The sequence below is a fragment of the Rhinopithecus roxellana genome, chromosome 17 (assembly GCF_007565055.1).
Source record: "Rhinopithecus roxellana isolate Shanxi Qingling chromosome 17, ASM756505v1, whole genome shotgun sequence".
In the NCBI taxonomy this organism is placed as follows: Eukaryota; Metazoa; Chordata; class Mammalia; order Primates; family Cercopithecidae; genus Rhinopithecus; species Rhinopithecus roxellana.
This window is the reverse complement of record NC_044565.1, coordinates 69,084,742-69,107,673: the sequence shown is the minus strand read 5'-3', so window position 1 is coordinate 69,107,673 and position 22,932 is coordinate 69,084,742. Positions and strand designations below refer to the sequence as shown.

Sequence of the window (22,932 nt, the reverse complement as noted above, 5' to 3'; positions counted from 1 at the left end):
GCGTACACCTGTAATCCTAGTTACTCGGGATGCTGAGGCAGGAGAATTGCTTGAACCTGGGAGGCAGAGGCTGCAGGGAGCTGCGATGGTACCACTACACTCTAGCCTGGGTGACAGAGGGAGACTCAGAGAAAAAAAAAAAAAGGAAAGCAAGGAGCTAAGAGTTGCCAGCGAAAACTTCCTGGGGTGGGGCAGGGTGGGGGCAGGGTAAGGGGACATGTTGCCAAGGCCTGGGATCATGGGCCCATGTGTCCATGCCCCACGCCAGGGACTGGTCGCTGGAGGTGAGGGTCCAGGGTCCGGGAGTCTGGGGCCGTGCGACCTGGGGGGTCAGTGGCCAGAAGTGGGTCTCCAGGTGCCGAGGTGGAGGTGCCACCCGCCTGCTGGAATGTCACCCATGGGAGGTACCTGCTTGCAGGTGCAGCCAGAGCAGTTCGGTCCGCCCAGGCAGGAAGAAATGGGGAAGGAGAGAAGAAAAGGAAGGAGGAAGAGGGTTCTCAGTGATTTCTCCAAAAGGAGCAAGGGAGCAAGGGAGCAAGGGAGCCACCTGAGAAAAGACCAAAGTACCAGCTCACCGGGAGGAGGAGACGGGCTCTGCAGTGCAGTGTGGAAGAGAAACCATTAAATCAAAAACAAATCACCTCTGGAGGAGGCAGCTTCTAGAATGGAGAGTGGTGGATACACAGAACCTTTTTGGTACATTTGACCGTGGACTCATGGAAATATTTTGCATAACTTAAAAAAAAAATTAACGCGATTCCTAAAACTGATACCTAACAAGCAATTCCATGTTATGGACCTTTGAATCTTAACTCAAACGAACAAACTGAGAACAATTACAAAGCAATTGCAATAATATGGGCAGTGACTGAATATTTACTAAGGAATTGTACGTTTTGTTGTAATTCTGTTACTGTGATCTTACTTCTTCAAAAGACCCTTTTTAGAGATAATTACAGAAATATTTCCAGATGATATCTGATGTCTTGAATTTGTTTCCAAATAATTTGAGGGAGAGGGTGGAAAATACAGATGAAACATAATGGACTACGATCTAGTAATTATTGAAGCTGGTGATATGTACACGGGGTTTCATTATATTATACTTTTATTTCTATTTTTGTATATGTTTGACATTTTTGAATAGCAGATTTTCAAAATGAAAGGAAAAATTGTCTTCAGAATCTACTTACTAGAGATAACTACCAAATTATAAAAATGATAGGGAAAAGGATGTGAAAGAAAAATAGAAACTTGGTTCTCTAAACTCACAACACCTAAGTGTCAGGCCTCTGAGCCCAAGCTAAGCCATCATATCCCCTGTGACCTGCACATATACATCCAGATGGCCTGAAGTAACTAGAGAATCACAAAAGAAGTGAAATTTAAATGGCCTGTTCCTGCCTTAACTGATGACATTCCACCACAAAAGAAGTAAAAATGGCCGGTCCTAGCCTTAACTTATGACATTACCTTGTGAAATTCCTTCTCCTGGCTCACCCTGGCTCAAAAAGCTCCCCCACTGAGCACCTTGTGACCCCCCACCCCTGCCCACCAGAGAACAACCCCCTTTGACTGTAATTTTCCTTTACCTACCCAAATCTTATAAAACGGCCCCACCCCTATCTCCCTTTGCTGACTCTCTTTTCAGACTCAGTCCATCTGCACCCAGGTGAAATAAACAGCCTTGCTGCTCACACAAACCCTGTTTGGTGGTCTCTTCACATGGATGCAAGTGAAACTAAGGGAAAGTTAAGCATGGGAACTGAGTCTGCAAAAAAACTGCCTTCCTTTTGTTCCCAAACAGATAGCTGTAATTTCACATACTTTAACTTATGTAAAAATGTAGATTTACTGAGTATGTAGATTTACTAAAAATGTAGATTTACTGATTTACTTCCCGGGTCCTTCACTGAGTGCTAATCAGAACTTCAAAAGAATGCAGCCACTTGCCTCATTGCCTACCCAGCCTCCTTTGTTTGTTTGTTTGTTCTTTTTTTTTTTTTTTTTTTTTGGCCTCCCCCTTTCTGTCTCTCTCCACCTCTGTCTCTCTCTCTTTCTTTTTTAAGACAGGGTCTTGCTTTGTTGCCTGAACTCCTGGGTTCAAGCAATGATCTTGCCTTGGCCTCCCAAAGTGCTGGGATTACAGGCGTGAGCTACAGCGCCCAGCTTCTGCTTGTTCTTTCTCTTATAAATATTGAAGTTTCCCAAACCCTCAGATCCCACTGTGCACAGGTCTCAGATCCTACTGTGACTTGTGTTTCTTTTCCCCTAGTAGGTCCTCATCTTCAGCAAAATAAACCTCTAGTTGATTGAGATCTGCCAGCATCACTTTTTGGTTTACAAGGATAAGTAAGAACATGGTGATGTAGACAGTGGCAAACTCTACAAGGACAAATGAGAAAGTCCGTCCACAGAATGGCTCCAAGGAAAAAGACCGAGGTGGCACCTATCCATTAAAATAAAGTTAAGGGATTTATCAAGGATTCACAAAATGCATGGGGCACATTTGGCTTTTGTTTTGTTTTAAAATGCTGAAATAATATTAAATTGAGATGGGGTATTACCATGTTGCCTGGGCTGGTCTTGAACTCCTGGGCTCAAACAATCGTCCTGCCTTGGCCTCCCAAAGTGCTGGGATTATAGACATGAGCCACCCTACCTGGCCTACATTTGGCTCTTGATTCAAACAAATTGGTAAGCATTTATAAGACAATAAAGGATATTTAAACACTGACTAGAAATTTATATTTATTTTAGGTGTGAAAAAATTGTGCTTATGATTTAAAATAAAAGAATTACATTTCTGGCTGGGCACAGTGGCTCACGCCTGTAATCCCCGCACTTTGGGAGGCCGAGACAGGCAGATCACCTGAGGTCAGGAGTTCGAAACCAGCCTGACCAACATGGAGAAACCCTGTGTCTACTAAAAATACAAAAATTAGCCAGGCGTGATGTCTCATGCCTGTAATCCTAGCTACTCAGGAGGCTAAGGCAGGAGAATCACTTGAACCTGGGAGGTGGAGGTTGTGGTGAGCCGAGATCCTGCCATTGCACTCCAGCCTGGGCGAAACTCCGACTGAAAAGAAGAAAAGAATTAAATTTTTGAGATATATTCTGCAACAGTTGTGAACAAAATGGTGTGATGGCTGGGATTTGTTTGGAAATTACCCACATGGAAAGTAGGCGGGACATAGAGAAAAATTTTCCATGACTGGTAACTGTTGAAGCTGGGTGACAGGCACATGGGAGTTCATTTTATTTTAGTCTTTACTTTTGTATTTGTTTGAAATAGTCCATAATAGGCGCGGTGACTCATGCTTGTAATCTCAGCACTTTGGAAGGCCGAGGTGGGGATAGACCATGAGGTCAGGAGTTCAAGACCAGCCTGGCCCACATGGTGAAACCTCATCTCTACTAAAATGACAAAAATTATCTGGGCATGGTAGCGAGTGCCTGTAGTCCCAGCTACTCGGGATGCTGAGGCAGAAGAATCACTTGAACTACGGAGGTGGAAGTTGCAGTGAGCCAAGATCGTGCCACTGCACTCCAGCCTGGGCGACAAAGCGGGACTCTATCTCAAAAAAACAACAACAAACAAACAAAAAAGAAAGTCAGAGTCTTGCTCTGTTACTCAGGCTGCAGTGAGGTGGCATAATCATGGCTCAGTGAAGCCTCAAACTCCTGTGCTCAAGGGATTCTTCCACCTCCCCCACCTGAATTGCTAGGATTACAAGTGTGAGCCACCGTGCTCTGCTCAACTGACTTAAAAATAGAGAGATTATCCCAGACTATCTGGCTGGGCCCAATGTAATCACAAAGGTCCCTAAAAGTTGGAGAGGGAGGCAAAATAGTTCAGAGTCAGAGGGAGATGTGACTATGGCGGAATGTTCATAAAGATACAAGGATACTGGCTTTGAAGCTGTAAGAGGGGGACCACAAACCAGGGACCACAAACCACCAGAAGATGGAAGAGGCAAGGAAATGTACTCTCCCTTACAGCCTCCAGAAAGGAAGGCAGCCTGCCGACATCTGGATTGTTAGCCCAGTGAGACCCATGTTGGACTTCTAATCTAGAGAAGTGTAAAATAATGAATTTGTGTTGTTTTAAGCCGCTAAGTATGAGGTAATTTGTTATGGGAGCAACAGGAAACTAATAACACTAGTCAACTGATTTTTCACACGCTGCCAAGACAATTCCATGGGGGGAAGGAATAGCCTTTTTGTTTGTTTGTTTTTGAAAGAGGGTCTCGGCCGGGCGCGGTGGCTCAAGCCTGTAATCCCAGCACTTTGGGAGGCCGAGACGGGCGGATCACGAGGTCAGGAGATCGAGACCATCCTGGCTAATACGGTGAAACCCTGTCTCTACTTAAAAATACAAAAAAAACTAGCCGGGCGACGAGGCGAGTGCCTGTAGTCCCAGCTACTCGGGAGGCTGAGGCAGGAGAATGGCGTAAACCCGGGAGGTGGAGCTTGCAGTGAGCTGAGATCCGGCCACTGCACTCCAGCCTGGGTGGCAGAGCGAGACTCCATCTCAAAAAAAAAAAAAAAGAAAGAGGGTCTCCTTCTGTTGCCCAGGTTGGAGTGCAGTGGCGTGATCTTGGCTCACTGCATCCTCCAACTCCTGGGCTCAAGCCATCCTCCCACCTCAGCCTCTCAAGTAGCTGAGACCACAGACATGCACCACAACGCCAGGCTAATTTCTTTCTTTCTTGTTTTTTGGGAAAGATGGGCCTCACTATGTTGCCCAGGCTAGTGGAAAAGTCTTTTCAACAAATGGTGTTGGGACAACTGGATATCCACATACAAAAGAATTAAGTTGAACTTCCACCTCTCACCATATATAAAAATTAACTTGAAATAGACTAGGTGTGGTGGTTCATGACTATAATCCCAGCACTTGGGAAGGCCCAGGCAGGAGGATTCCTTGAGCTTGGGAGTTCAAAGTGGCAATAAGCTATGATTACACCACTGCATTCCAGCCTGGGTGACAAAGTGAGACACTGCCTCTAAAACAAAACAAAACAAAACCCCTCAAAATAGATAACAAACTTAAATGTAAGAGCAAAAACTATAAAAGTCTAAGAAGAAAACACAGAGCAAATCTCTGTGACCTTGGGTTAGGCAATGGTTTCTTAGATAAGACACAAAAAGCAAGCAAGAAAAGACAAAACAGATAAATTGGACTTTATCAAATTTGGAAGCTTTTGTGCATCAAAGGAGACCATCAAGAAAGTAAAAAAAAATAACCCACAGAATCAGGGAAAATATTTGCAAAACACGTGTCTGACAAGGGACCTACATCCAGAATATAAAACAACTTTTATAATTCAATGATATGAAGACAAGAACCTAATTAAAAGATAGGTTGATCGGGTGCCTGTAGGTTGGTGGCTCATGCCTGTAATCCCAGCACTTTGGGAGGCCAAGGCAGGCGGATCACCTGAGGTCAGGAGTTTGAGACCAGGCTGGCCAACAGGGAAAAACCCCATCTCTACTAAAAACACAAAATTAGCTGAGTGTGGTGGCGGGCACCTGTAATCCCAGCTACTTGGGAGGCTGAGGCAGGAGAATCACTTGAACTCAGGAGGCAGAGGTTGCGGCGAGCTGAGATCGCGCCATTGCACTCCAGCCTGGGCCACAAGAGCAAAACTCCATCTCAATAAAAAGATAGGTCACTAAAGTTGGTATACAACACCCCACTGCTAAATTTGACTGGCTTTTAAAAGATAGGCTAAGGATTTGAATATACAGTTCTTCAAAGAAGATAAATATCCCATAGCACATGAAAAGATGCTCAACATCATCAATCATTAGGAAAATGTAAATAAAAACCACAATATCATACTGTTTCACACCCACTAGGATTGCTAAAATAAAAAAGACAGGCAACAACATGTGTTGGTAAGGATAAAGAAACATTGGAACCCTTATACCTCGCTGATGGGATTGAAAATTGGTACAGCCAACTTGGAAGACAGTTTGGTAGTTCCTCAAAATGTTAAATATAGATTTACCATGTAACTCAGTAATTCTGCTCCTATGTATCTAAAGATAAATGAAACCATATATCCACATAAAACTTGTAGAAGAATGTTCATAGCACTATTAATAATTGCTAAAGGCCGGGCGCGGTGGCTCAAGCCTGTAATCCCAGCACTTTGGGAGGCCGAGACGGGCGGATCACAAGGTCAGGAGATCGAGACCATCCTGGCTAATACGGTGAAACCCCGTCTCTACTAAAAAATACAAAAAACTAGCTGGGCGACGAGGCGGGCGCCTGTAGTCCCAGCTACTCGGGAGGCTGAGACAGGAGAATGGCGTGAACCCGGGAGGCGGAGCTTGCAGTGAGCTGAGATCCGGCCACTGCACTCCAGCCTGGGCGGCAGAGCAAGACTCCGTCTCAAAAAAAAAAAAAAAATAATAATAATAATAATTGCTAAAAAGTAGAAAGAACCATGCCAGGCGCAGTGGCTCACACCTGTAATCCCAGCACTTTGGGAAGCCGAGGTGGGCGGATCACCTGAGGTTGAGAGTTTAAGACCAGCCTGGCTAACATGACAAAACCCTATCTCTACTAAAAATACAAAAATTAGCTGGACATGGTGGCCTGCACCTGTAGTCCCAGCTACTCGGGAGACTGAGGCAGGAGAATTGCTTGAACCCAGGAAGTGGAGGTTGCAGTGAGCCAAGATTGCGCCACTTCACTCCAGCTTGAGCAAGAGTGAGAATTCATCTCAAAAAAAAAAAAAAAAAGTAGAAAGAACCAAAATGTCCATCAATTAATTAATGGATAGACAAAATATGGCACATCCATACAAAGGAATATTATCTGGCAATAAAAAGGAATAAAGCAATGATACATGCTACAACATGAATGAACCTTGCAAACATGTTAAAAGAAGTCAACAAAAGACCATATATTGTATAATTCCACTTATATGAAATGTCTAGAATATGAAAACCTATAGAAACAGAGTAGATTGGTAGTTTCCAGAGGCTGGTGGAAGAGTGGGGACCAACTGCTAATGGGTACAGGACTTATTTTTGGGGGGACAAAAATGTTCTACAACTAGATTGTGGAGATGGTTCTACTACCCTGTGAATATACTAGAAGACATCGAATGGTACACTTTAAATGGGTAGATTGTGTGGTATGTGAATTATATCCCAATAAAGCAGTTAAGAAAATAGTTATCAAAACATATAATAGGTATATCCCAAGGGGGAGAAAGGTGTGGTGCATGAGCTCAGCCCAGACAGGCTGTGTGAGTGGGGAGAGCAATGGATGAAGGAGCTGGTTAGAGCTATAAAGTGCATAGGCCAAGAGTAGAGGTGGGGGCTGGGTCTTGAAGGAGAAACTGAGTGCACTGAAGAATTCTGCCTGCTTCACAGTGTTATCAAGGGCCAGCCTTTGGATGATCTCTGGAAGAAGGTCCCAGAGCCTCAGGGAGGAGATTCTATGATGTCAGCACCTGACTTTTGTGACATACCCACATGCTGCCAGGGAGAACTGAACTCAGGGAATGGGGACCCCAGCTCCCATTGGGGGCAGCAACCCTAGCGCCACCCCTTAGACGAAGTCCCAGTCTCCCAGAGGCTTTTACCAGCTGGCCCCATTCCTTCTGCTGCTGGGTGTAATGAGCCTTCTCTGTCTAGGCCAGGGTGAGCTAGAGGACATCAGCACTAGGGGCAACAAGGGGTCAGAGGAACCAGAGTGGCAGGACACTAGGATGCTTGCAGAACCCCCGAGTCAGGATTAGCAGAATAAAAACCTGTACCACAGGCCTCCAAATGACTGAAGGAGGACTGACGGCAAAACTCACGGCTCAGACAGAAACAGTGTGTTTAGTGTTAGATGCTGGGGACAGAGAAAGGTGTATCCACCATTTGGTCACTCTGCTCCTCTCTCCCAGGTCCTCTAGATGCTGAAGTGCCTGTGAAACACAGCCCACAGGAATTCTCATTGGTAAGAGCTCCCGGCACCAGAACACCCTTAATTCCTGTTCGTATCTCAGCCCCTAGCCCCCAAACCCCTCCTCCAATCCATCCTACCCTCCCTTCCTCCTTATTCCTCTCCTCCACACTTCTCACCGTCCCTGGAGCATTTTGCCAGCTCTTTTGATCCCAAAGGTGACATGGATTTAAAGTCTTGGTGAGTTCAGCTTGGAACTAGGGACATGACGCAGAGCCAGAAATGGACCAATTCTCCCAGTGTCTTGGGTTCTGTCTTTTCTCTCCAGGTCCTATGGGCTTTGTCTTCCTCTCTGCCCCGCCCAGATAATCGCTGCTGCCCTTCTGCTTTCAAGAGGCAGCTTTGATTCTCCATCCGCACACATCCCTCATCAATGGCTGACTGCAAAGAAGTGAGAAGCCAAGCTTAGGTTCATGCTCATGCCTGAACACCCAGAGAGCCTGGTGCTGGAGGTCTGGGTGTCCCCTTGGCCTGCCACCAGCACCTGCACCCACACCAGGCTGGAGCCAAGCTCTGCGCACAGAAGGTGGCCTTGATTTCTCAGGCACAGCTGACCTCAGAGATACTGGTCCTGACTCTGCCAGTTCTCTCATACCTAGTCTTGTTGCCCCAGTTCCTTCTGGATTCAAGGCGATGTTGCCTCAAAACAAGGACCAGGTTCTGCCACAGACCTCAGTGCTCCCCGGGCGCCCCCCTTGGGGCTTCTCACAACTTGTAGACTCCTCTCCTCACAACCTACAGCCTCTCTCTGCCCATCAGTCCCTCCCTCCCTCTCACTCACTGTTCTTTTCCACTCAGTCCCATCGTCCTTCCTCCCCTCCACCAGCATCCCCCTCTCCTGGCTTCCAATTTGGCTCTTGTGACTCAAATTCTGACTTTGCGCCACATCCCTATTCTCCCTCTCTCCCAAGTTCCCCCACTTTCTTTCACCAGAACTACCTCTCTCTCCCCAATCCACATGCATCCTCTCCCTCCAACCACTGGCTCTACCCCTCTCCTCCTCTGACCACTTCCTTCTCTTCCTCCCAGCCCCAGAACTCCTCCCTTCCCCACTCACCTTGCCAGTCTCCTTCCCACCCCGAGGACCTGCATAGCTCCACGCTCACTTCTCCAGGCCCACGTCCACCTTCTCAAAGGCTTCACTCTAACAGGCAGACATGGCGCTGGCATCAGTACAGGGACACCGGATCCGGGTCCCCTGGGGTAGTGGGGAGATGCGTGCCAAGCGAGAAGGATCCTGCACAGTTCAGGGACCCAGGGGCCCTGGCCCAGGCCCTGGTGGTCCAGCTGGGGCACCGCCGCATCGCACACGACCTGCGGCTCCTGCTTTTGCAGCACCTGTGGCTAGGCAGAACCGGCCAGGCGCCAGTCGTGGAGTATCCTATATGCCTGGTGTGTCTCCGGCCCCGCAGCCCCTCCTGCCCCCTCCCCAAGTACAGGACTGGACCCCGGCTGCTTGCCTTCCCCCAACTACTGCCCTGTGTGGAAGGCCAGGAATCTGGGCCACTCCAGATAGGCATCGGCTTCGGCCTCCGCCTGCCCCAGGGCCAGGCCAGGGCCTTGCATCTGCTGCCAGAAAAAAGGCGGAAGGAAGTAGGGCCTCAGGGCAAGGCTCCTCAGGCCTGTGGGCATCCATCGCCAGCATTTCAGCCTGCAGCAGCTCAGGCCCGGGCCGACCCAGCCCCAGGCACACCCTCCCAGACCAGGAGCTTCAGGTCTGCAGGCCTTCAATCACCAAACTCTCCACGATGTTTCTCCCGGCCTCCACCTCGGGCACCAAAACAGGCCACTACCTCCCCGAAGCCCAGGCCGTGCCCTGCCCCAAAGAGGCCAGTTTCTCTGGAGCTCATTCTCCAAAAGTCATCAGTCTAGTTCCAGAGCCACGGAGGCCCCCTGGAACACTCCCTCTAAACCCCACTCTCCCAACCAGGCCCCAAATCTCGGGGAGTCCCCGAGACACCCTGAAGGGCTGGCTGGCAGGAGGTCAGGTGTGTTCTCCTGCTCTGAACCCTGGGAGCCCCTTGTGGAGTCTGCTGTCTCCAGGCTGAAGAGGACCAAGGGCACCAAGACCCCATTCAGCCCTCTGTGTAGCTAGTAAAATTTGACCCTGTGAAACTTGTGTTTGTGTCCTGCTGAGTCCACAGAATAGGTGGCTATAACTACAGGGGTGCCAGTCTCCAACAAGACCCTTGGTGGCAGTGAGGGGGTGGTTCACGCCTATAATCCCAACACACTGGGAGGCTGAGGTAGGAGGATTGCTTGAAGCCAGGAGTTTGAGACCAGCCTGGGCAACATAGCAAGATCCTGTCTCTCCAAAAATAAAAATATAAAAAAATCAGCTGAGTATGGTGGGGTGTGCCTGTACTATCAGCTACTCAAGCTACTCAAGAGGCTGAAGTGGAAGGATCACTTGAGTCCAGGAGTTCAAGGCTACAATGAGCTATATCATGCCATTGCACTCCAGCCTGGGTGACAGAGACCCTATCTCAAAAAAAAAAAAAAAAAAAAAAGAGGGCAGGTGTGGTTGCTCAAGCCTGTAATCCCAGCACTTTGGGAGGCCAAGGTGGGCATATCATTTAAGGTCAGGAGTACGAGACCAGCCTGGCCAACATGGTAAAACTCTGTCTCCACTAAAAATACAAAAATTAGCCGGGCGTGGTGGCAGGCGCCTGTAGTTCCAACTACTCAGGAGGCTGAGGCAGGAGAATCACTTGAACCTGGGAGGCGGAGGTTGCAGTGAGCTGAGATCAGGCCACTGCACTCCAGCCTGGGCAACAGAGCGAGACTCTGTCTCAAAAAATAAAAGAAAAAAGACCCTGGAGGATGGTGTCAAAGGAAACAGAGAGGCCAGAAAGAGCAGGTACCATGTATCCAAGGAAGACGAGAGACCCACAAGGCCTGGGGACTTGAGATATGCAGACAGCTTGGCCACACCCTTCACACATCTAATGCAACTCTGTGGGACAGATATTAGCATCCCCAAAGATGAAGCCACTGCACCACTCCTCTGGGTGCACCTTAGTTAATCAGAATGCAGGAGAGGTGTCTCCTTTCAGGGAAGGACATCCCTTGTACTCACTCTCAAGAGTGCACAAAGGTCCTCATCAGATCACAAATCCAAGGGAGGATGAGTATCAGGCGCAGAAGATACCTGCCCAGGAGCTGAACTGCCCCTGCTGAGGCCAGCAAAGCAGCTGGCCACCCACCAAGCCACCGGCCCAGGAGTGTGAAGCCTTGAGAAAGGGAATGGCGGACACTACCCCTGCCAAAAGTGGGGGATAGGAGTTAAGGATGACAGAGGCGTCCCCATACGAGGAAGCAGTGGATTCAGCATTTGAAGTCAGGTTTATTTTTAAGTTCATGCTGCCTCCATTAAGAAGCAAGAGACTCCGGTGGTTTCTGGTGTGTGCCCTCGGGCAAATCACTTCCTCTCTGGGGTAAGCTGCAAAGGCCTGTGCTCCCAGGAGTTGGTGTATCACTCCCCAAGTGGGAACAGTCCTAATTCGAGGATTTCATGTGTGTGTGAGACAGGGTTTAGCTCTGTCACCCAGGGGCTGGAGTGCAGTGGTGGTTGAGCATAGTGGTCGAGCTCACTGCAGCCTCGACCTCCCAGTCTCAAGTGATCCTCCTACCTGAGCCTTCTGGGCAGCTGGGCCCACAGGTGCCACGACGTTTGGCTAATTTTCAAATATTTTGTAGAGATGGAGTCTCCCCATGTTGTCCAGGCTGGTCTGGAAATCCTGGGCTCAAGCCATCCTCCTCTCTCGGACTTTCTGAAAGTGTTGGGATTATAGGGGGATTACAGGCATGAGCCACAGTGCCCGGCAGAGGATTTTTTTTTTTTTGAGACGGAGTTTCACTCTTGTTGCTTGCTGCCCAGGCTGGAGTGCAATGGCAATGGCGTGATCTCGGCTCACTGCAACCTCTATCTCCCGGGTTCAAGTAATTCTCCTGCCTCAGGTCCCCGAGTAGCTGGGATTACAGGCGAACGCCACCACAGGCGCACGCCACCACACCCTTTGTAGTTTTGGTACAGACGGGATTTCTCCATGTTGGTCAGGCTGGTCTCGAACTCCTGACCTCGTGATCCTCCCGCCTCGGCCTCCCAAAGTGCTGGGACTACAGGCGCGAGTCGGATTTCTTTATTAAAGGTTGACCTTCATCAACCTCCACTGGCTCCACCTCCTCCGCGCCCCGGGGCGCCCCGCACAAAGATGGCGAAGTCGGTGCTGGGCAACTGTGCCTCAGCGCCAGGGATGGAGAACCGAAGCCCCGCCCCGGGGAACTCGGCCCCGCCGGCTAGTGCTGACTCGTGTCGGCGCTCCTGCGCCTGCGCGGAGGGAGCCGCGAGACAGGTGCGCGTGCGCAGTGCGCGTCTGCGCGAGCGACTTAGACGCACTGGAGCTGAACCTCGGCTGCCTGCGGGTGGTCAGGGTTTTGGCAACTCCCCGGTGTGAGAGGGGTCGGGTGTGCTCCCGGCAGCGACGGGGCCGAGTTCACCAGCGGCCGGGGCAGTAGTCGAAGGCCCAGCCCGTTATGTCCTGGGTGCCGTGGTGCGGGCAGTGAACGCGCGCCGGGCGGGATGGGCCGACGCCGGGCGCCAGAGCTGTACCGGGCTCCGTTCCCGTTGTACGCGCTTCAGGTTGACCCCAGCACTGGGCTGCTCATCGCTGCGGGCGGAGGAGGCGCCGCCAAGACAGGCATAAAGAATGGTGTGGTGAGAGCTCAGGGCCGCTGGGGCTGGGTCTTGCTGTGGGCTGGCGGCGATTCCAGGGTGGCCGGGGGTCGCGGGGCGGGCCACACTCCAGCTTCGGGCCCTGCCCACTTCTGTTGGGAAGACCTGCTTGCCTGACGCCCCGGCGCGAATTTCAGTCGAGAACTCAGCAGGCAGAGGAGAGGCTTTTAAGGTAAAGTGAAAGCTGCACACAGCTGCAGAGCCGGCAGGAACGCTTCAGCTCCGCCTCGGAGCAGCTCCAGGGCTCTTATCCTAGCCTTTTCCGGGAGGTCTTGCCTGCCCTCTAGCAGCGGCGAGAGTGGTGCATTTGGGTTTAGGCTAAGTTCCTTCCCTCTTCTGAGCTTCACTCTGTTCTGTAAAATGGAGGTAATAATCCCAGTCCTGCTCACCGTATAGATTTGTGAGGCCCAAATGAGAGAAAAAAGACTCGAGAAACCCTTGTGAACTATAACGTGCAGAAAGTAAAGGGGGAAGACATCAGACTTGCTCTCTGGGCACCCCTGAACTTGCTCATCCGGGTCCCCCTCCCACAGCACTTTCTGCAGCTAGAGCGGATTAATGGGCGCTTGAGTGCCTCCTTGCTGCACTCCCATGACACAGAGACACGGGCCACCATGAACTTGGCACTGGCTGGTGACATCCTTGCTGCAGGGCAGGATGCCCACTGTCAGCTCCTGCGCTTCCAGGCCCATCAACAGAAAGGCAACAAGGCAGAGAAGGCAGGTAAGGAGCTCTCTCCCTCTCTACCCGCTTGGGGAAAGGGTTGAACAAGTAAGGTCACTCTTATCTTGGTGTCTCTAAAGAAGTGGGTCTGGAAGTAGGGTTTTGGTAGCAAGCTAGAAGCTGTATGGGCACCTGCCATGGAGAGAGGGGCCAGTACTCCTTACTGTAGAAGCCTAGAACCTGGCCAAGTGTTTGTGTTACAGGTTCCAAGGAGCAGGGGCCTCGACAAAGGAAGGGAGCAGCCCCAGCAGAGAAGAAATGTGGAGCGGAAACCCAGCACGAGGGGCTAGAACTCAGGGTAGAGAATTTGCAGGCAGTGCAGACAGACTTCAGCTCCGATCCACTGCAGAAAGTTGTGTGCTTCAACCACGATAATACCCTGCTTGCCACTGGAGGGACAGATGGCTACGTTCGTGTCTGGAAGGTGTGGGTTTGCGGGGTTAGGGAGGATGAATGTCAGTAACAGCAAAACCAAAATTGTGAGAAGCTAACGTGGCATCTGGGAAACTTGTGAATGAAGCTTGCATTGAGGGGCCATTAGAAGGGGGTGGCATGGAGATCAGTCACAGTGTACTTGCTGGACACCTGAATTAACCATGGTGGTGGTTTGGCTACAGGTACCCAGCCTGGAGAAGGTTCTGGAGTTCAAAGCCCACGAAGGGGAGATTGAAGACCTGGCTTTAGGGCCTGATGGCAAGGTGAGGGGGTGGGGGTGGGAGGAGGGTGGAGAAGGAGAGAGGAGGTGCTTATGCTGCTTACCCAGTGAGTGGATCCCCTAACTGTTCATCCTTGGAATCTTTATTCCTGGCTAGTTGGTAACCGTGGGCCGGGACCTTAAGGCCTCTGTGTGGCAGAAGAATCAGCTGGTGACACAGCTGCAGTGGCAAGAGAATGGACCCACCTTTTCCAGCACACCTTACCGTTATCAGGCCTGCAGGTGTGAAGACTTTGCGGGGTGGCTGAAAGAGGCATAGCCCAGCTGTGGTGGGGGAGAGGGAAAAGATTGGGGATGGGAGAGCTGGGGAGGAACTTGTTGAGTTTTACCTCAGGTGTGACCAGGGTGCAGGTGGTGCACAAACCTCTGAAGAGGGTTGGGCAGGCCCCAGGAGCTGAATAGCTCCTCATCCGGTCCCCCAGGTTTGGGCAGGTTCCAGATCAGCCTGCTGGGCTGCGACTCTTCACAGTACAAATTCCCCACAAGCGCCTGCGCCAGCCCCCTCCCTGCTACCTCACAGCCTGGGATGGCTCCAACTTCTTGCCCCTTCGGACCAAGTCCTGTGGCCATGAAGTCATCTCCTGCCTCAATGTCAGGTGTGAGATATTGCTGCCTTGGCTAGGTGGGGGTCCCTGAGGGAGCTTGGAAAGGAGGCCTGCCTGGGTCCCCGCGGACGGGGATTGGGGTATGAGGGTTGCTGCACAAGCCTCCAGGACAACGAGCACTTTATTGTTTGTTGCAGTGAGTCTGGCACCTTCCTAGGCCTGGGCACGGTCACTGGCTCTGTTGCCATCTACATAGCTTTCTCTCTCCAGGTAATGGGTGGAGGTTGGCATGGCCCTGTCGGTGGATTATAGGCCTTTCTCTACCCTGAGTGTGCAGGAAGGAGTCTGGCCCGTTCTATAAAGGGAAAACCTGGGGGTGGGGAGCATGCTTTCCAGAAAGAGTTCCCAGCTAGGCCTTTCCTCACTCGTTTTCCTTCTACCCACAGTGCCTCTACTACGTGAGGGAGGCCCATGGCATTGTGGTGACGGATGTGGCCTTTCTACCTGAGAAGGGTCGTGGTCCAGAGCTCCTTGGGTCCCATGAAACTGCCCTGTTCTCTGTGGCTGTGGACAGTCGTTGCCAGCTGCATCTGTTGCCCTCACGGCGTGAGTCATTGGGCGGGGCAGGCAGGCACCACCCCACCTTTAACTGGACCAGAAACATGCCCCCCGGGGGCTGGGCTCTTGTTTGTGCCACTCCCCCTTTGAAGGGTTCTGGTTTTTAGGCTCGGAAGCCCCTTTGCCTGCTGACCTCTCCCTTTCCCTCCTGCAGGGAGTGTTCCTGTGTGGCTCCTGCTCCTGCTGTGTGTCGGGCTTATTGTTGTGACCATCCTGCTGCTCCAGAGTGCCTTTCCAGGTTTCCTTTAGCTTCCCTGAGTCCTGGGAATCAGGAGCCTGGACACTGCCATCTCTAGAGCAGAGTGGAGGTCTGGACTCCCTTTGCTCACTCCATTCAGGTCCACAGCTGAGGCTGCCTCTGATAAGATGAATGGGCACTGCCTGCCCTTCTAGTGAAAAGGCTTGGTTATGGCCCTGCCTGACTCTGGGCCCCAGGAACCCTGCCTTCATCATCTGTGGATCCATCCAGAACAGTGGTGTCTGAAGCCCAGGCCATATTCCCTGCCTCCTTCCTTCTGCCTACTAGAGGCTCGAGAGTTGAGCTTGTCCTTTCTCTAGAAACGTGAAGATGCCCAAGAGCCTGGAGACACTGCTGCCCTTCCTGCAGAAACAGTTTCTCCTCCTCCCCTCACAGCCTTAGGGCCAGTTCCCCTTCACATGAAGCCCCTGGCATTTGCTGGGGAAGGGACTGGCCTGGTACTTGCTGTTGGGGCAGGAAGGGGCAAAAGGAAGACTTGGTTAGTAATCTGGGGGTTCAGATGGGTAGCACTAAGCCAGCTGGCCTAAAGATGCAGTAAGTTCCTAGATAGTCTAACCTTGAGGAAAGGGAAAATGAACCTCAGCCTACTAGGCAGGAAAAGTTGATATTTAATAAACAAGGAAAGAGTGAACTGAGACCCCCCAGTGGTACTCTTGTCAGCTATTTCTGTCCTCAGAAGGTGAGAGAGCCCAGAGGTCAGGCAGCCCCTCTGGGTGCTGGAAGATGGTTCTGGCATACTGATGCAAGAGGCGGCTCATGTAGCAGTGCTGCCATGGGAGCAGCCCTTCCAGGAAGCCGATGTGGCCACCCCGGGCTGTGATGAGCAGCGCAACGTAGGGGGACTGTTGGGCGGCCTGTATGGGAAGGGCTAGGAGAGGGTCGGGGTCAGAAACGGCCTTCACTGGGAGCCCAGGCTGTCTGTCGCGTCCCTCATGGCCCATTTTCCTTGGGGCCAAAGTGTCCTGATTCAGAGTACTCACCACCGACGGGGGAGAAGGGGTCATCTGCTGCATTGAGACAGAGCACAGGGATCTGGATGGCATCTACTTTGGTTCTAGGGCTTGCTGCTTTGTAGTAGGTAACACAGTCTTGATATCCAAAGGCCACAGATGTGTAGCGCTCATCAAACTGGCAGATTGTGTGGGCCTGCAGGTGTTACGTAGGATAGGCTAAGATAATAAAGAATGGGAAGACAGTGGAAGACTTATTTGGGGGGGCCCAGGGGCATGGCTGAAGATTATACCTGTAGCACAAAGTCTATGTCCACCACCTTTTCAATCACCTTTCTGTTTCTGCAAGAGTACATAAGAGTTTGGCTTGACACCTGGACCTGGCCCGCCCCCCCCCAGGCCCTGTCTTACTATCTCGTGTAAAGAAGCCCAGAGAGAACTGACCGAGCACTAGGAGAGCTTGGAGTGGCTGCCATCCTACTCTGTCTACTGCCTCCTCCCACTTGCCACGACCCTACCGTTCCACAAGTTGGCAGAGCCCAGCAGTGAGGTGCTGATTGAAGAGCAGTGAGTTGAGTGGGGTTTCCAGGGAGCGGGTGGTCTCAAAGGAATCCCAGCATGCAGACAGAGTCAGTGCTGCCGCCAGCCCTGCAGCCTGCTCAGCCTGTGCCAGGTGATTCAGCACCAGTATCCTGTAGAATTGGACAAGGGACCATGAAAGAAGGGTTTGCATTAATGTGAGCTGGGACAGAGGGAGGGGACATGGAGGAGGAAAGGAAGACTGGGCCTCTGGGTTAAGCCTAGGCAATCTTTACCCTCCAAAAGAGATGCCCACGGCTAGCAGTGGAGCTCGGGGATAGTGGTGCTTTATGTGGTTCACGACTGTCTGTAGATCTTCAGTATTGCTGGCACAAAAAGCCCTGTGGGTCTGAGGGCAAATTGGATCATTAGGTAGGGAGGGAGACCGTGGTCAGAAGGTGGAGGGGAAATTGAGGAAGGATAGGTAGGAGGTAGAGCCGCAGGGCCAAGGATCTCTAAAGGGAGTGGGTGAAGGGCTGCTATGAGGAAGGCTGCTACTCACCCGCAGTTCCTCCCCACGGCAGCCCGGGTTGTTAAACACGACAGCCCTGTGGCACACAGGTACATCTTAGCCAGACCCTTCTTAGCCCCTCTCCCCTTTCAGTAGTCTTCAGAAAGATCCCTGTCCAAAGATTCCCTTCGTGTAGCATTCTTCGTATCTATCAGTGTCCAGGTTGACTTCTCCCTAGTACACGTTCTCAGATGCCACCCCACTCCGGGGCTGCACCCATCCTTACTGGTAGCCATCCCTCAGAGCTTGGTTGACTAGGTGCAAGATGTATGTCTCCTGGCTACTGGCGGTGATGCCAGGAAGCAGCAGCACAATGGGCTGGGTGGTAGGATCAGGGTCTTGGCTGCTGTCAGGCTGCTTGGCCCAGTCTAGCAGGAGCTGGCCTCCTCCATCTGGTGTTTGGAGGATGTCACTGTGGTTTTGGAAGAAGAGGCACACAAAGATAACAATGTAATTCAAAAGCTTTGTCCTGTGCCCCACCCATAAACGAGTCTCTAAACTTCCCATCAGCATCCTCTGAGGGTGTTTTTCATGTAAAACTAAGACTTGACAGTGTGGGGTGGGGACATAAAAGATCATGACCTGATGGCCATGCAATTATATAGCCCTTCCATATAACATCCACTCTCATTGTACCCTCAACACAGGGATGTAGATGAGACAGATTACCTACATTTTAAAAGTGGTAAATAGATTTTCCCTAGATACCTGGGGTTTCACGTTCACCCTGTTCTGTCCCTTCTTACCTCTGATAAAAGACTAGGGGCTGAGACTGCAGGAAGACTTGGAAGATGCTTTGTAGTTGCCCCTCAAAACACCACAGCGTTGGGTAGAAAGTCTCCGTGGTGATGGAACAGTGTTGCTCCAGGAAGGCCAGAAACTGCGGCCCAGCCACCAGCCGAGGCCTCTGTAATCACACAACAGTCTGCCCCACTTCCCTGACTTTTGCACCAAGCTAATGAGGCACCCAACACCAGAGGGTAAGAGGGCCCCTCTCCAGAGGCCAGCCGGGAGGACCCTGCTTTGTCTGCACGTGAGGTACTCAGCATAGCTCAGTTGAATGGCCAAGTCTCTGATAATACACTCCAGCTAGAGCCCCTAAAAACCCAGTCTTGGAGTGTCACTGCCCAGAATTGACCCTGAACTGGGAGCTGCTGAGTGACTGAGTGCTGACTTTCCCGCTCAGCCTATCCATGCCCCAAACCCATTTTGGAGAGAGCAGATAATGTAAACAGCCAGGCTCAGTGGTGTGCACCTGTGGTCCCAGCCACCTGGGAGGCTGAGGTGGGAGGATCACTTGAGCCCAGGAGTTCAAGGCTGCAGTGAGCTATGATAGCACCACTGTTCGCTAGCCTGGGCGACAGTGAGACCCTGTCAATAAGTAAGTGCCCAGCTGATCCCCTGCAGAAAAAGTCGGGGTTCTGGGCAGGGGCTGAAGAAATGCAGCACCATTCAATCTTCAACCTTTACTTTGCAGTTGAAAATGAAGCCGGCCGGGCGCAGTGGCTCGTGCCTGTAATCGCAGCACTTTGGGAGGCTGAGGTGGGTGGATCACGAGGTCAAGAGATGGAGACCATCCTGGCCAACATGGTGAGACCCTGATTCTACTAAAAATACAAAAATTAGCCAGGCATGGTGGTGCGTGCCTGTAGTCTCAGCTACTCAGGAGGCTGAGGCAGGAGAATCGCCCCTGCACTCCAGCCTGATGACAGAACAAAACACCGTCTTTTTTTTTTTTTTTTTTTTTTTTTTTGAGGCAGAATCTTGCTCTGTCGCCCAGGCTGGAGTGCAGTGGCGTGATCTTGGCTCACTGCAAGCTCCACCTCCTGGGGTTCATGCCATTCTACTGCCTCAGCCTCCCGAGTAGCTGGGACTACAGGCGCCTGCCCAGGCCCGCCTAATTTTTTGTATTTTTAGTAGAGACGGGGTTTCACCATGTTAGCCAGGATGGTCTCAATCTCCTGACCTCTTGATCCACCCGCCTTGGCCTCCCAAAGTGGTGGGATTACAGGCGTGAGCCACCGTGCCTGGCCTAAGGGGCTTCTTTGTACCAGGGACCTTATTTTCTCTTACTTGTGGGGCCCCTGCTGTTAGATTGTGCTCTAAAGGAAGAACAGCCCTAATGTGAATCGATGTTTTTCTTTCTTCGTGCCAGCCAGGGGGAAGGTGACAAGGATGAAATAACAGGGACAGATGAGGTCAGTGGGCACTGAGCCCTGACTTTCAGCTTCTCTGCTGTATTCTGGACCTCAAGTGAATGAGAGAGCCTAGCCACGTAGAAGGCATGTGAAGGAGGAGTATGCCATAGGTTCAAGAATAGAAACTGCATATCTGCAATGAGTCCTAAGGAACATGAAGACCAGGTTTCTATCTCCAGTACAGTCCCCATACTCTACAGGGGCAAATGGCAGAGAGGCCAAGTGGATAGTGCAACTGTTGGGAGATGTGACTTTTGACCCTAGTCCTTAAGCCCTGGAATTATGATAGCTGTCAGTCGTGTGCAGGCACTGAACTAAGCCCAAGCTTATGAGATATTTTATAAGTGAAGAAGTTATGACTGACAGATGTTAAGTGGTTTGTCCAGTTACACAGCAAGCAATAGGCAAAACAAAATTACTAACTATGACATTACCACCAGTACTTGCAGGTAAGATTTGTTGAGTGCTCATTAAGCTCCAGGCATTGTGCTAAGCACTTCACACAAATTTTGTCTTATGATTTTCACAACAGTTCCATGAAATAGGTTGGATTTGAATGCTGAATAACTTGTCAAAGGTCAGAAGCTTGCCAGAACTAGTTAGTGGCAGAGCAGGAGATTCAAACCCAGGTCTCTCTGACTCTAGAGCCTGTGCTGCCTAGTCACTGTTGTGTATTGCCTCTTAATTGCCAAGATTTTGAGTTGCTATCCATTTTTTTCTTTTCTTCTTGAGACGGAGTTTTGCTCTGACACCCAGGCTAGAGTGCAGTGGTGCCATCTCAGCTCACCACAACCTCTGCCTCCTGGGTTCAAGTGATTCTCCTGCCTCAGGCTTCTGAGTAGCTGGGATTATAGGCATGTGCCACCACGCCCGGCTAATTTTTGTATTTTTAGTAGAGTCGGGGTTTCTTCATGTTGGTCAGGCTGGTCTTGAACTCCCGATCTCAGGCGATCCTCACACCTCTGCCTCCCAAAGTGTTGGGATTACAGGCGTGAGCCACCGCGCCCGGCCCTAAGGAAGACGTTTAGTAAACAATAAATGCTAATGTAGAAAGCTCTGAAAATATGGAAAAGTCTCGGTAACACTAAAGGCTCCTGTAGACCTTTTTAAAGGACTCGAACCAGCAGGTGTCTTGTTAGACTCAGCTGCCTAGAACAGAGTTTAATGAAGATGAAAATATTTGACTTTTCCTGGATATGTAAATTATGTGTTTATCTAAATTTCAGTGAGAAAAATCTCCAAATTCATCAAAATCAACCTCTTCAAACTTGCTCATCACACTATATGGAGAGCCTGGAACATAAAACAGGGCTGAATGAGCAAGGACAGTTAGTGTTATCCATCAGTTCTGCGCTAGGCCAGTTCTGGCCTCAGCCACCCCTTAAGGGAAGGGAGGCCCTACTAAGCTATTTGGGGGGTGGGGGGTGTTGGGAGTTAGCCATGACCCCACAGACCTCTGGTTCCTTCCTTCAGTGCAGCTGAAAGACTCAGCTAAACCACCTAAAAAGGAATGCAAAGTGTGCACATCTCTGACACCTCAGGATGCCTTCCAACCCACTTTTCCCAAATGCTTGTCCACATCATAGAGAGCAGCACCCTCCGGTGCCCAAAAGGCCCAGTTGGCATGGGGAGGACATGGGATGCAGAGGCACTAGGGAGGCAGAACCGAGTCTCCATTCGGTGGGAGCAAATTTCATCTGTGGGGAAGCCCAACCATTCCAGCTCCCACCAAGGGCTCAAGCCCGTGTCTGGAAGCTGCCCCTACACCCAAACCCGCCGGCCAGAGCACTGGACCCGCACCCACCTGAAGGACACATGCCCAGTAGTAGCCCAAGTAGAGGGCAACGGCAAAAGCCAAGAGGAGAGAAAAGGTGTCTACCCAGGTGCCATTCTGGGGGCTCAGAAAGGAGCTCAGCATCTTGTGTTGGGGGCTTCCGACCCTCAGGCTCCTGACTGGCCCCGGCTCGCCGGCTGTGACTCGCAGGCCCGCCCGCCGCCTGCCATAGGCTGCCTGTGCGGGTCCTGTCCCCGCTGCCGGCCGTTCGCGCTGCCCGCCCCGCCCACCGCCGGTGCCGCGGCTGGGCGGCGAAAGGCGGTGCTAGTTGGTCGCGGGGCTGGGCGGCTGCGCCTAGTGTCCCGCGGGGAAGTAACTCGAGCGACCTGCGAATGGCTTCCCGCCCTCCCCCGCCTTCTGCTTCCCCTCCGCGGTTCCTGGCTCTGCAGCCCGAGACAAGCGGCCTCCCCCAGCTGCCATCTTGGTGCGGGGCATTTCCAGCTCCCTCAAACTCTTCCCCGGCGACCCCCCGAGTCCAGCAACCTGGCCAGAGCCCCTCAGGCACTCGCAGTCAGTCACACACAGGACACAGCTACTCCCACGGTGACATTCTGCTCTGTCACAGACTACAGCCATTCACAGTGACCCTCACCAGTCACTGTCCGACTGTGACACCCCACACTGTCACACAGCTTTCAGCTGCTCAGTGTTGGCATTGCACACACACGCAGCTTCCTGCAGTGTCACTCTGCGTTGCCTCATACAGTCCCTGCCACACAGTCCTCGTACAGTAGATAATTTGCTCACCACCCGCTCTGTACCAGGCACTTGATGCAGACCCCCCCATGTTACTGTCCCTGTCTTCATTGAAATATAGGCGGCCGTCTACTAAGAATAGTGGCTTTCAACCTTGACTGCAGATCGGAATCATCTAGGATTTTTAAAACTACCAGTGCCCAGGCCCTACCCCCGATACAGTTGGTCTGGAGAGGAGCCTAGGTATCAGTATACCGTAAAGCTTATAGGAGGTTCACAAGTCATCAGGGCTTAACAGGGTCCACACAACGGAAGTACCAGTTGTCATGGGAGCACTGTGGGGGTGTCCAGACTTCATGGGAGGGTGTTCTACCAGATGGGGCAGCATAGGCAAAAGCCTGGAGGTGAAGGATGTCTTAAGGGAACAGAAAGAAATTTGGTGTGGCTGGAACATGTGGATGGTCAAGGACCACATAATTGCTGCAGTTTATCCTAGGGTCAGAGGAAAGCCATCCTAGGGTTTTAAGAAGGGAAGAGTGACATGAGTTATGTTTTAGGAGAATCATTCAGTTGCTGGGAGAATAGATTGGAGGA

The 22,932-nt window shown here is 51.3% G+C and overlaps 3 protein-coding genes across 3 annotated transcripts; 2 read left to right on the top strand and 1 right to left on the bottom strand.

The window, feature by feature from the left end:
* Positions 1–8,258: 8,258 nt before the first annotated feature.
* Positions 8,259–10,085, top strand: PRR30 (proline rich 30). Its single transcript, XM_010371249.1, has one exon. It carries the CDS (start codon positions 8,609–8,611, stop codon positions 9,845–9,847), a length of 1,239 nt encoding a protein of 412 aa, XP_010369551.1. The 5' UTR covers positions 8,259–8,608; the 3' UTR covers positions 9,848–10,085.
* Positions 10,086–12,308: 2,223 nt separating this feature from the next.
* Positions 12,309–16,211, top strand: PREB (prolactin regulatory element binding). The gene is made up of 9 exons (XM_010371251.2): positions 12,309–12,692; positions 13,244–13,433; positions 13,637–13,857; positions 14,051–14,131; positions 14,246–14,370; positions 14,571–14,744; positions 14,891–14,963; positions 15,140–15,299; positions 15,466–16,211. The coding sequence occupies exons 1-9, from the start codon at positions 12,558–12,560 to the stop codon at positions 15,558–15,560; spliced, it is 1,254 nt and encodes a 417-aa protein (XP_010369553.1). The 5' UTR covers positions 12,309–12,557; the 3' UTR covers positions 15,561–16,211.
* On the bottom strand, positions 16,159–21,880 carry ABHD1 (abhydrolase domain containing 1). The gene is made up of 9 exons (XM_010371250.1): positions 21,613–21,880; positions 18,357–18,517; positions 17,837–18,022; positions 17,602–17,647; positions 17,336–17,448; positions 17,039–17,212; positions 16,814–16,862; positions 16,551–16,716; positions 16,159–16,438 (listed from the first exon to the last, which is right to left on the bottom strand). Exons 1-9 carry the CDS (start codon positions 21,724–21,726, stop codon positions 16,227–16,229), a joined length of 1,221 nt encoding a protein of 406 aa, XP_010369552.1. The 5' UTR covers positions 21,727–21,880; the 3' UTR covers positions 16,159–16,226.
* Positions 21,881–22,932: the final 1,052 nt, after the last annotated feature.

Bases quoted from the DNA above. Each gene is read 5' to 3' on its own strand.
- PRR30 (XM_010371249.1), top strand. From the start codon at position 8,609: ATGTTGCCTCAAAACAAGGACCAGGTTCTGCCACAGACCTCAGTGCTC.
- PREB (XM_010371251.2), top strand. From the start codon at position 12,558: ATGGGCCGACGCCGGGCGCCAGAGCTGTACCGGGCTCCGTTCCCGTTG. The intron at 12,693-13,243 runs GTGAGAGCTCAG...CCCCTCCCACAG, and splicing joins CAGGCATAAAGAATGGTGTG to CACTTTCTGCAGCTAGAGCG. The intron at 14,745-14,890 runs GTGTGAGATATT...TGTTTGTTGCAG, and splicing joins ATCTCCTGCCTCAATGTCAG to TGAGTCTGGCACCTTCCTAG.
- ABHD1 (XM_010371250.1), bottom strand. From the start codon at position 21,726: ATGCTGAGCTCCTTTCTGAGCCCCCAGAATGGCACCTGGGTAGACACC. The intron at 17,648-17,836 runs GTAAGGATGGGT...TGTGTGCCACAG, and splicing joins GCTCTGAGGGATGGCTACCA to GGCTGTCGTGTTTAACAACC. The intron at 17,449-17,601 runs GTGAGTAGCAGC...ATTTGCCCTCAG, and splicing joins GCCGTGGGGAGGAACTGCGG to ACCCACAGGGCTTTTTGTGC.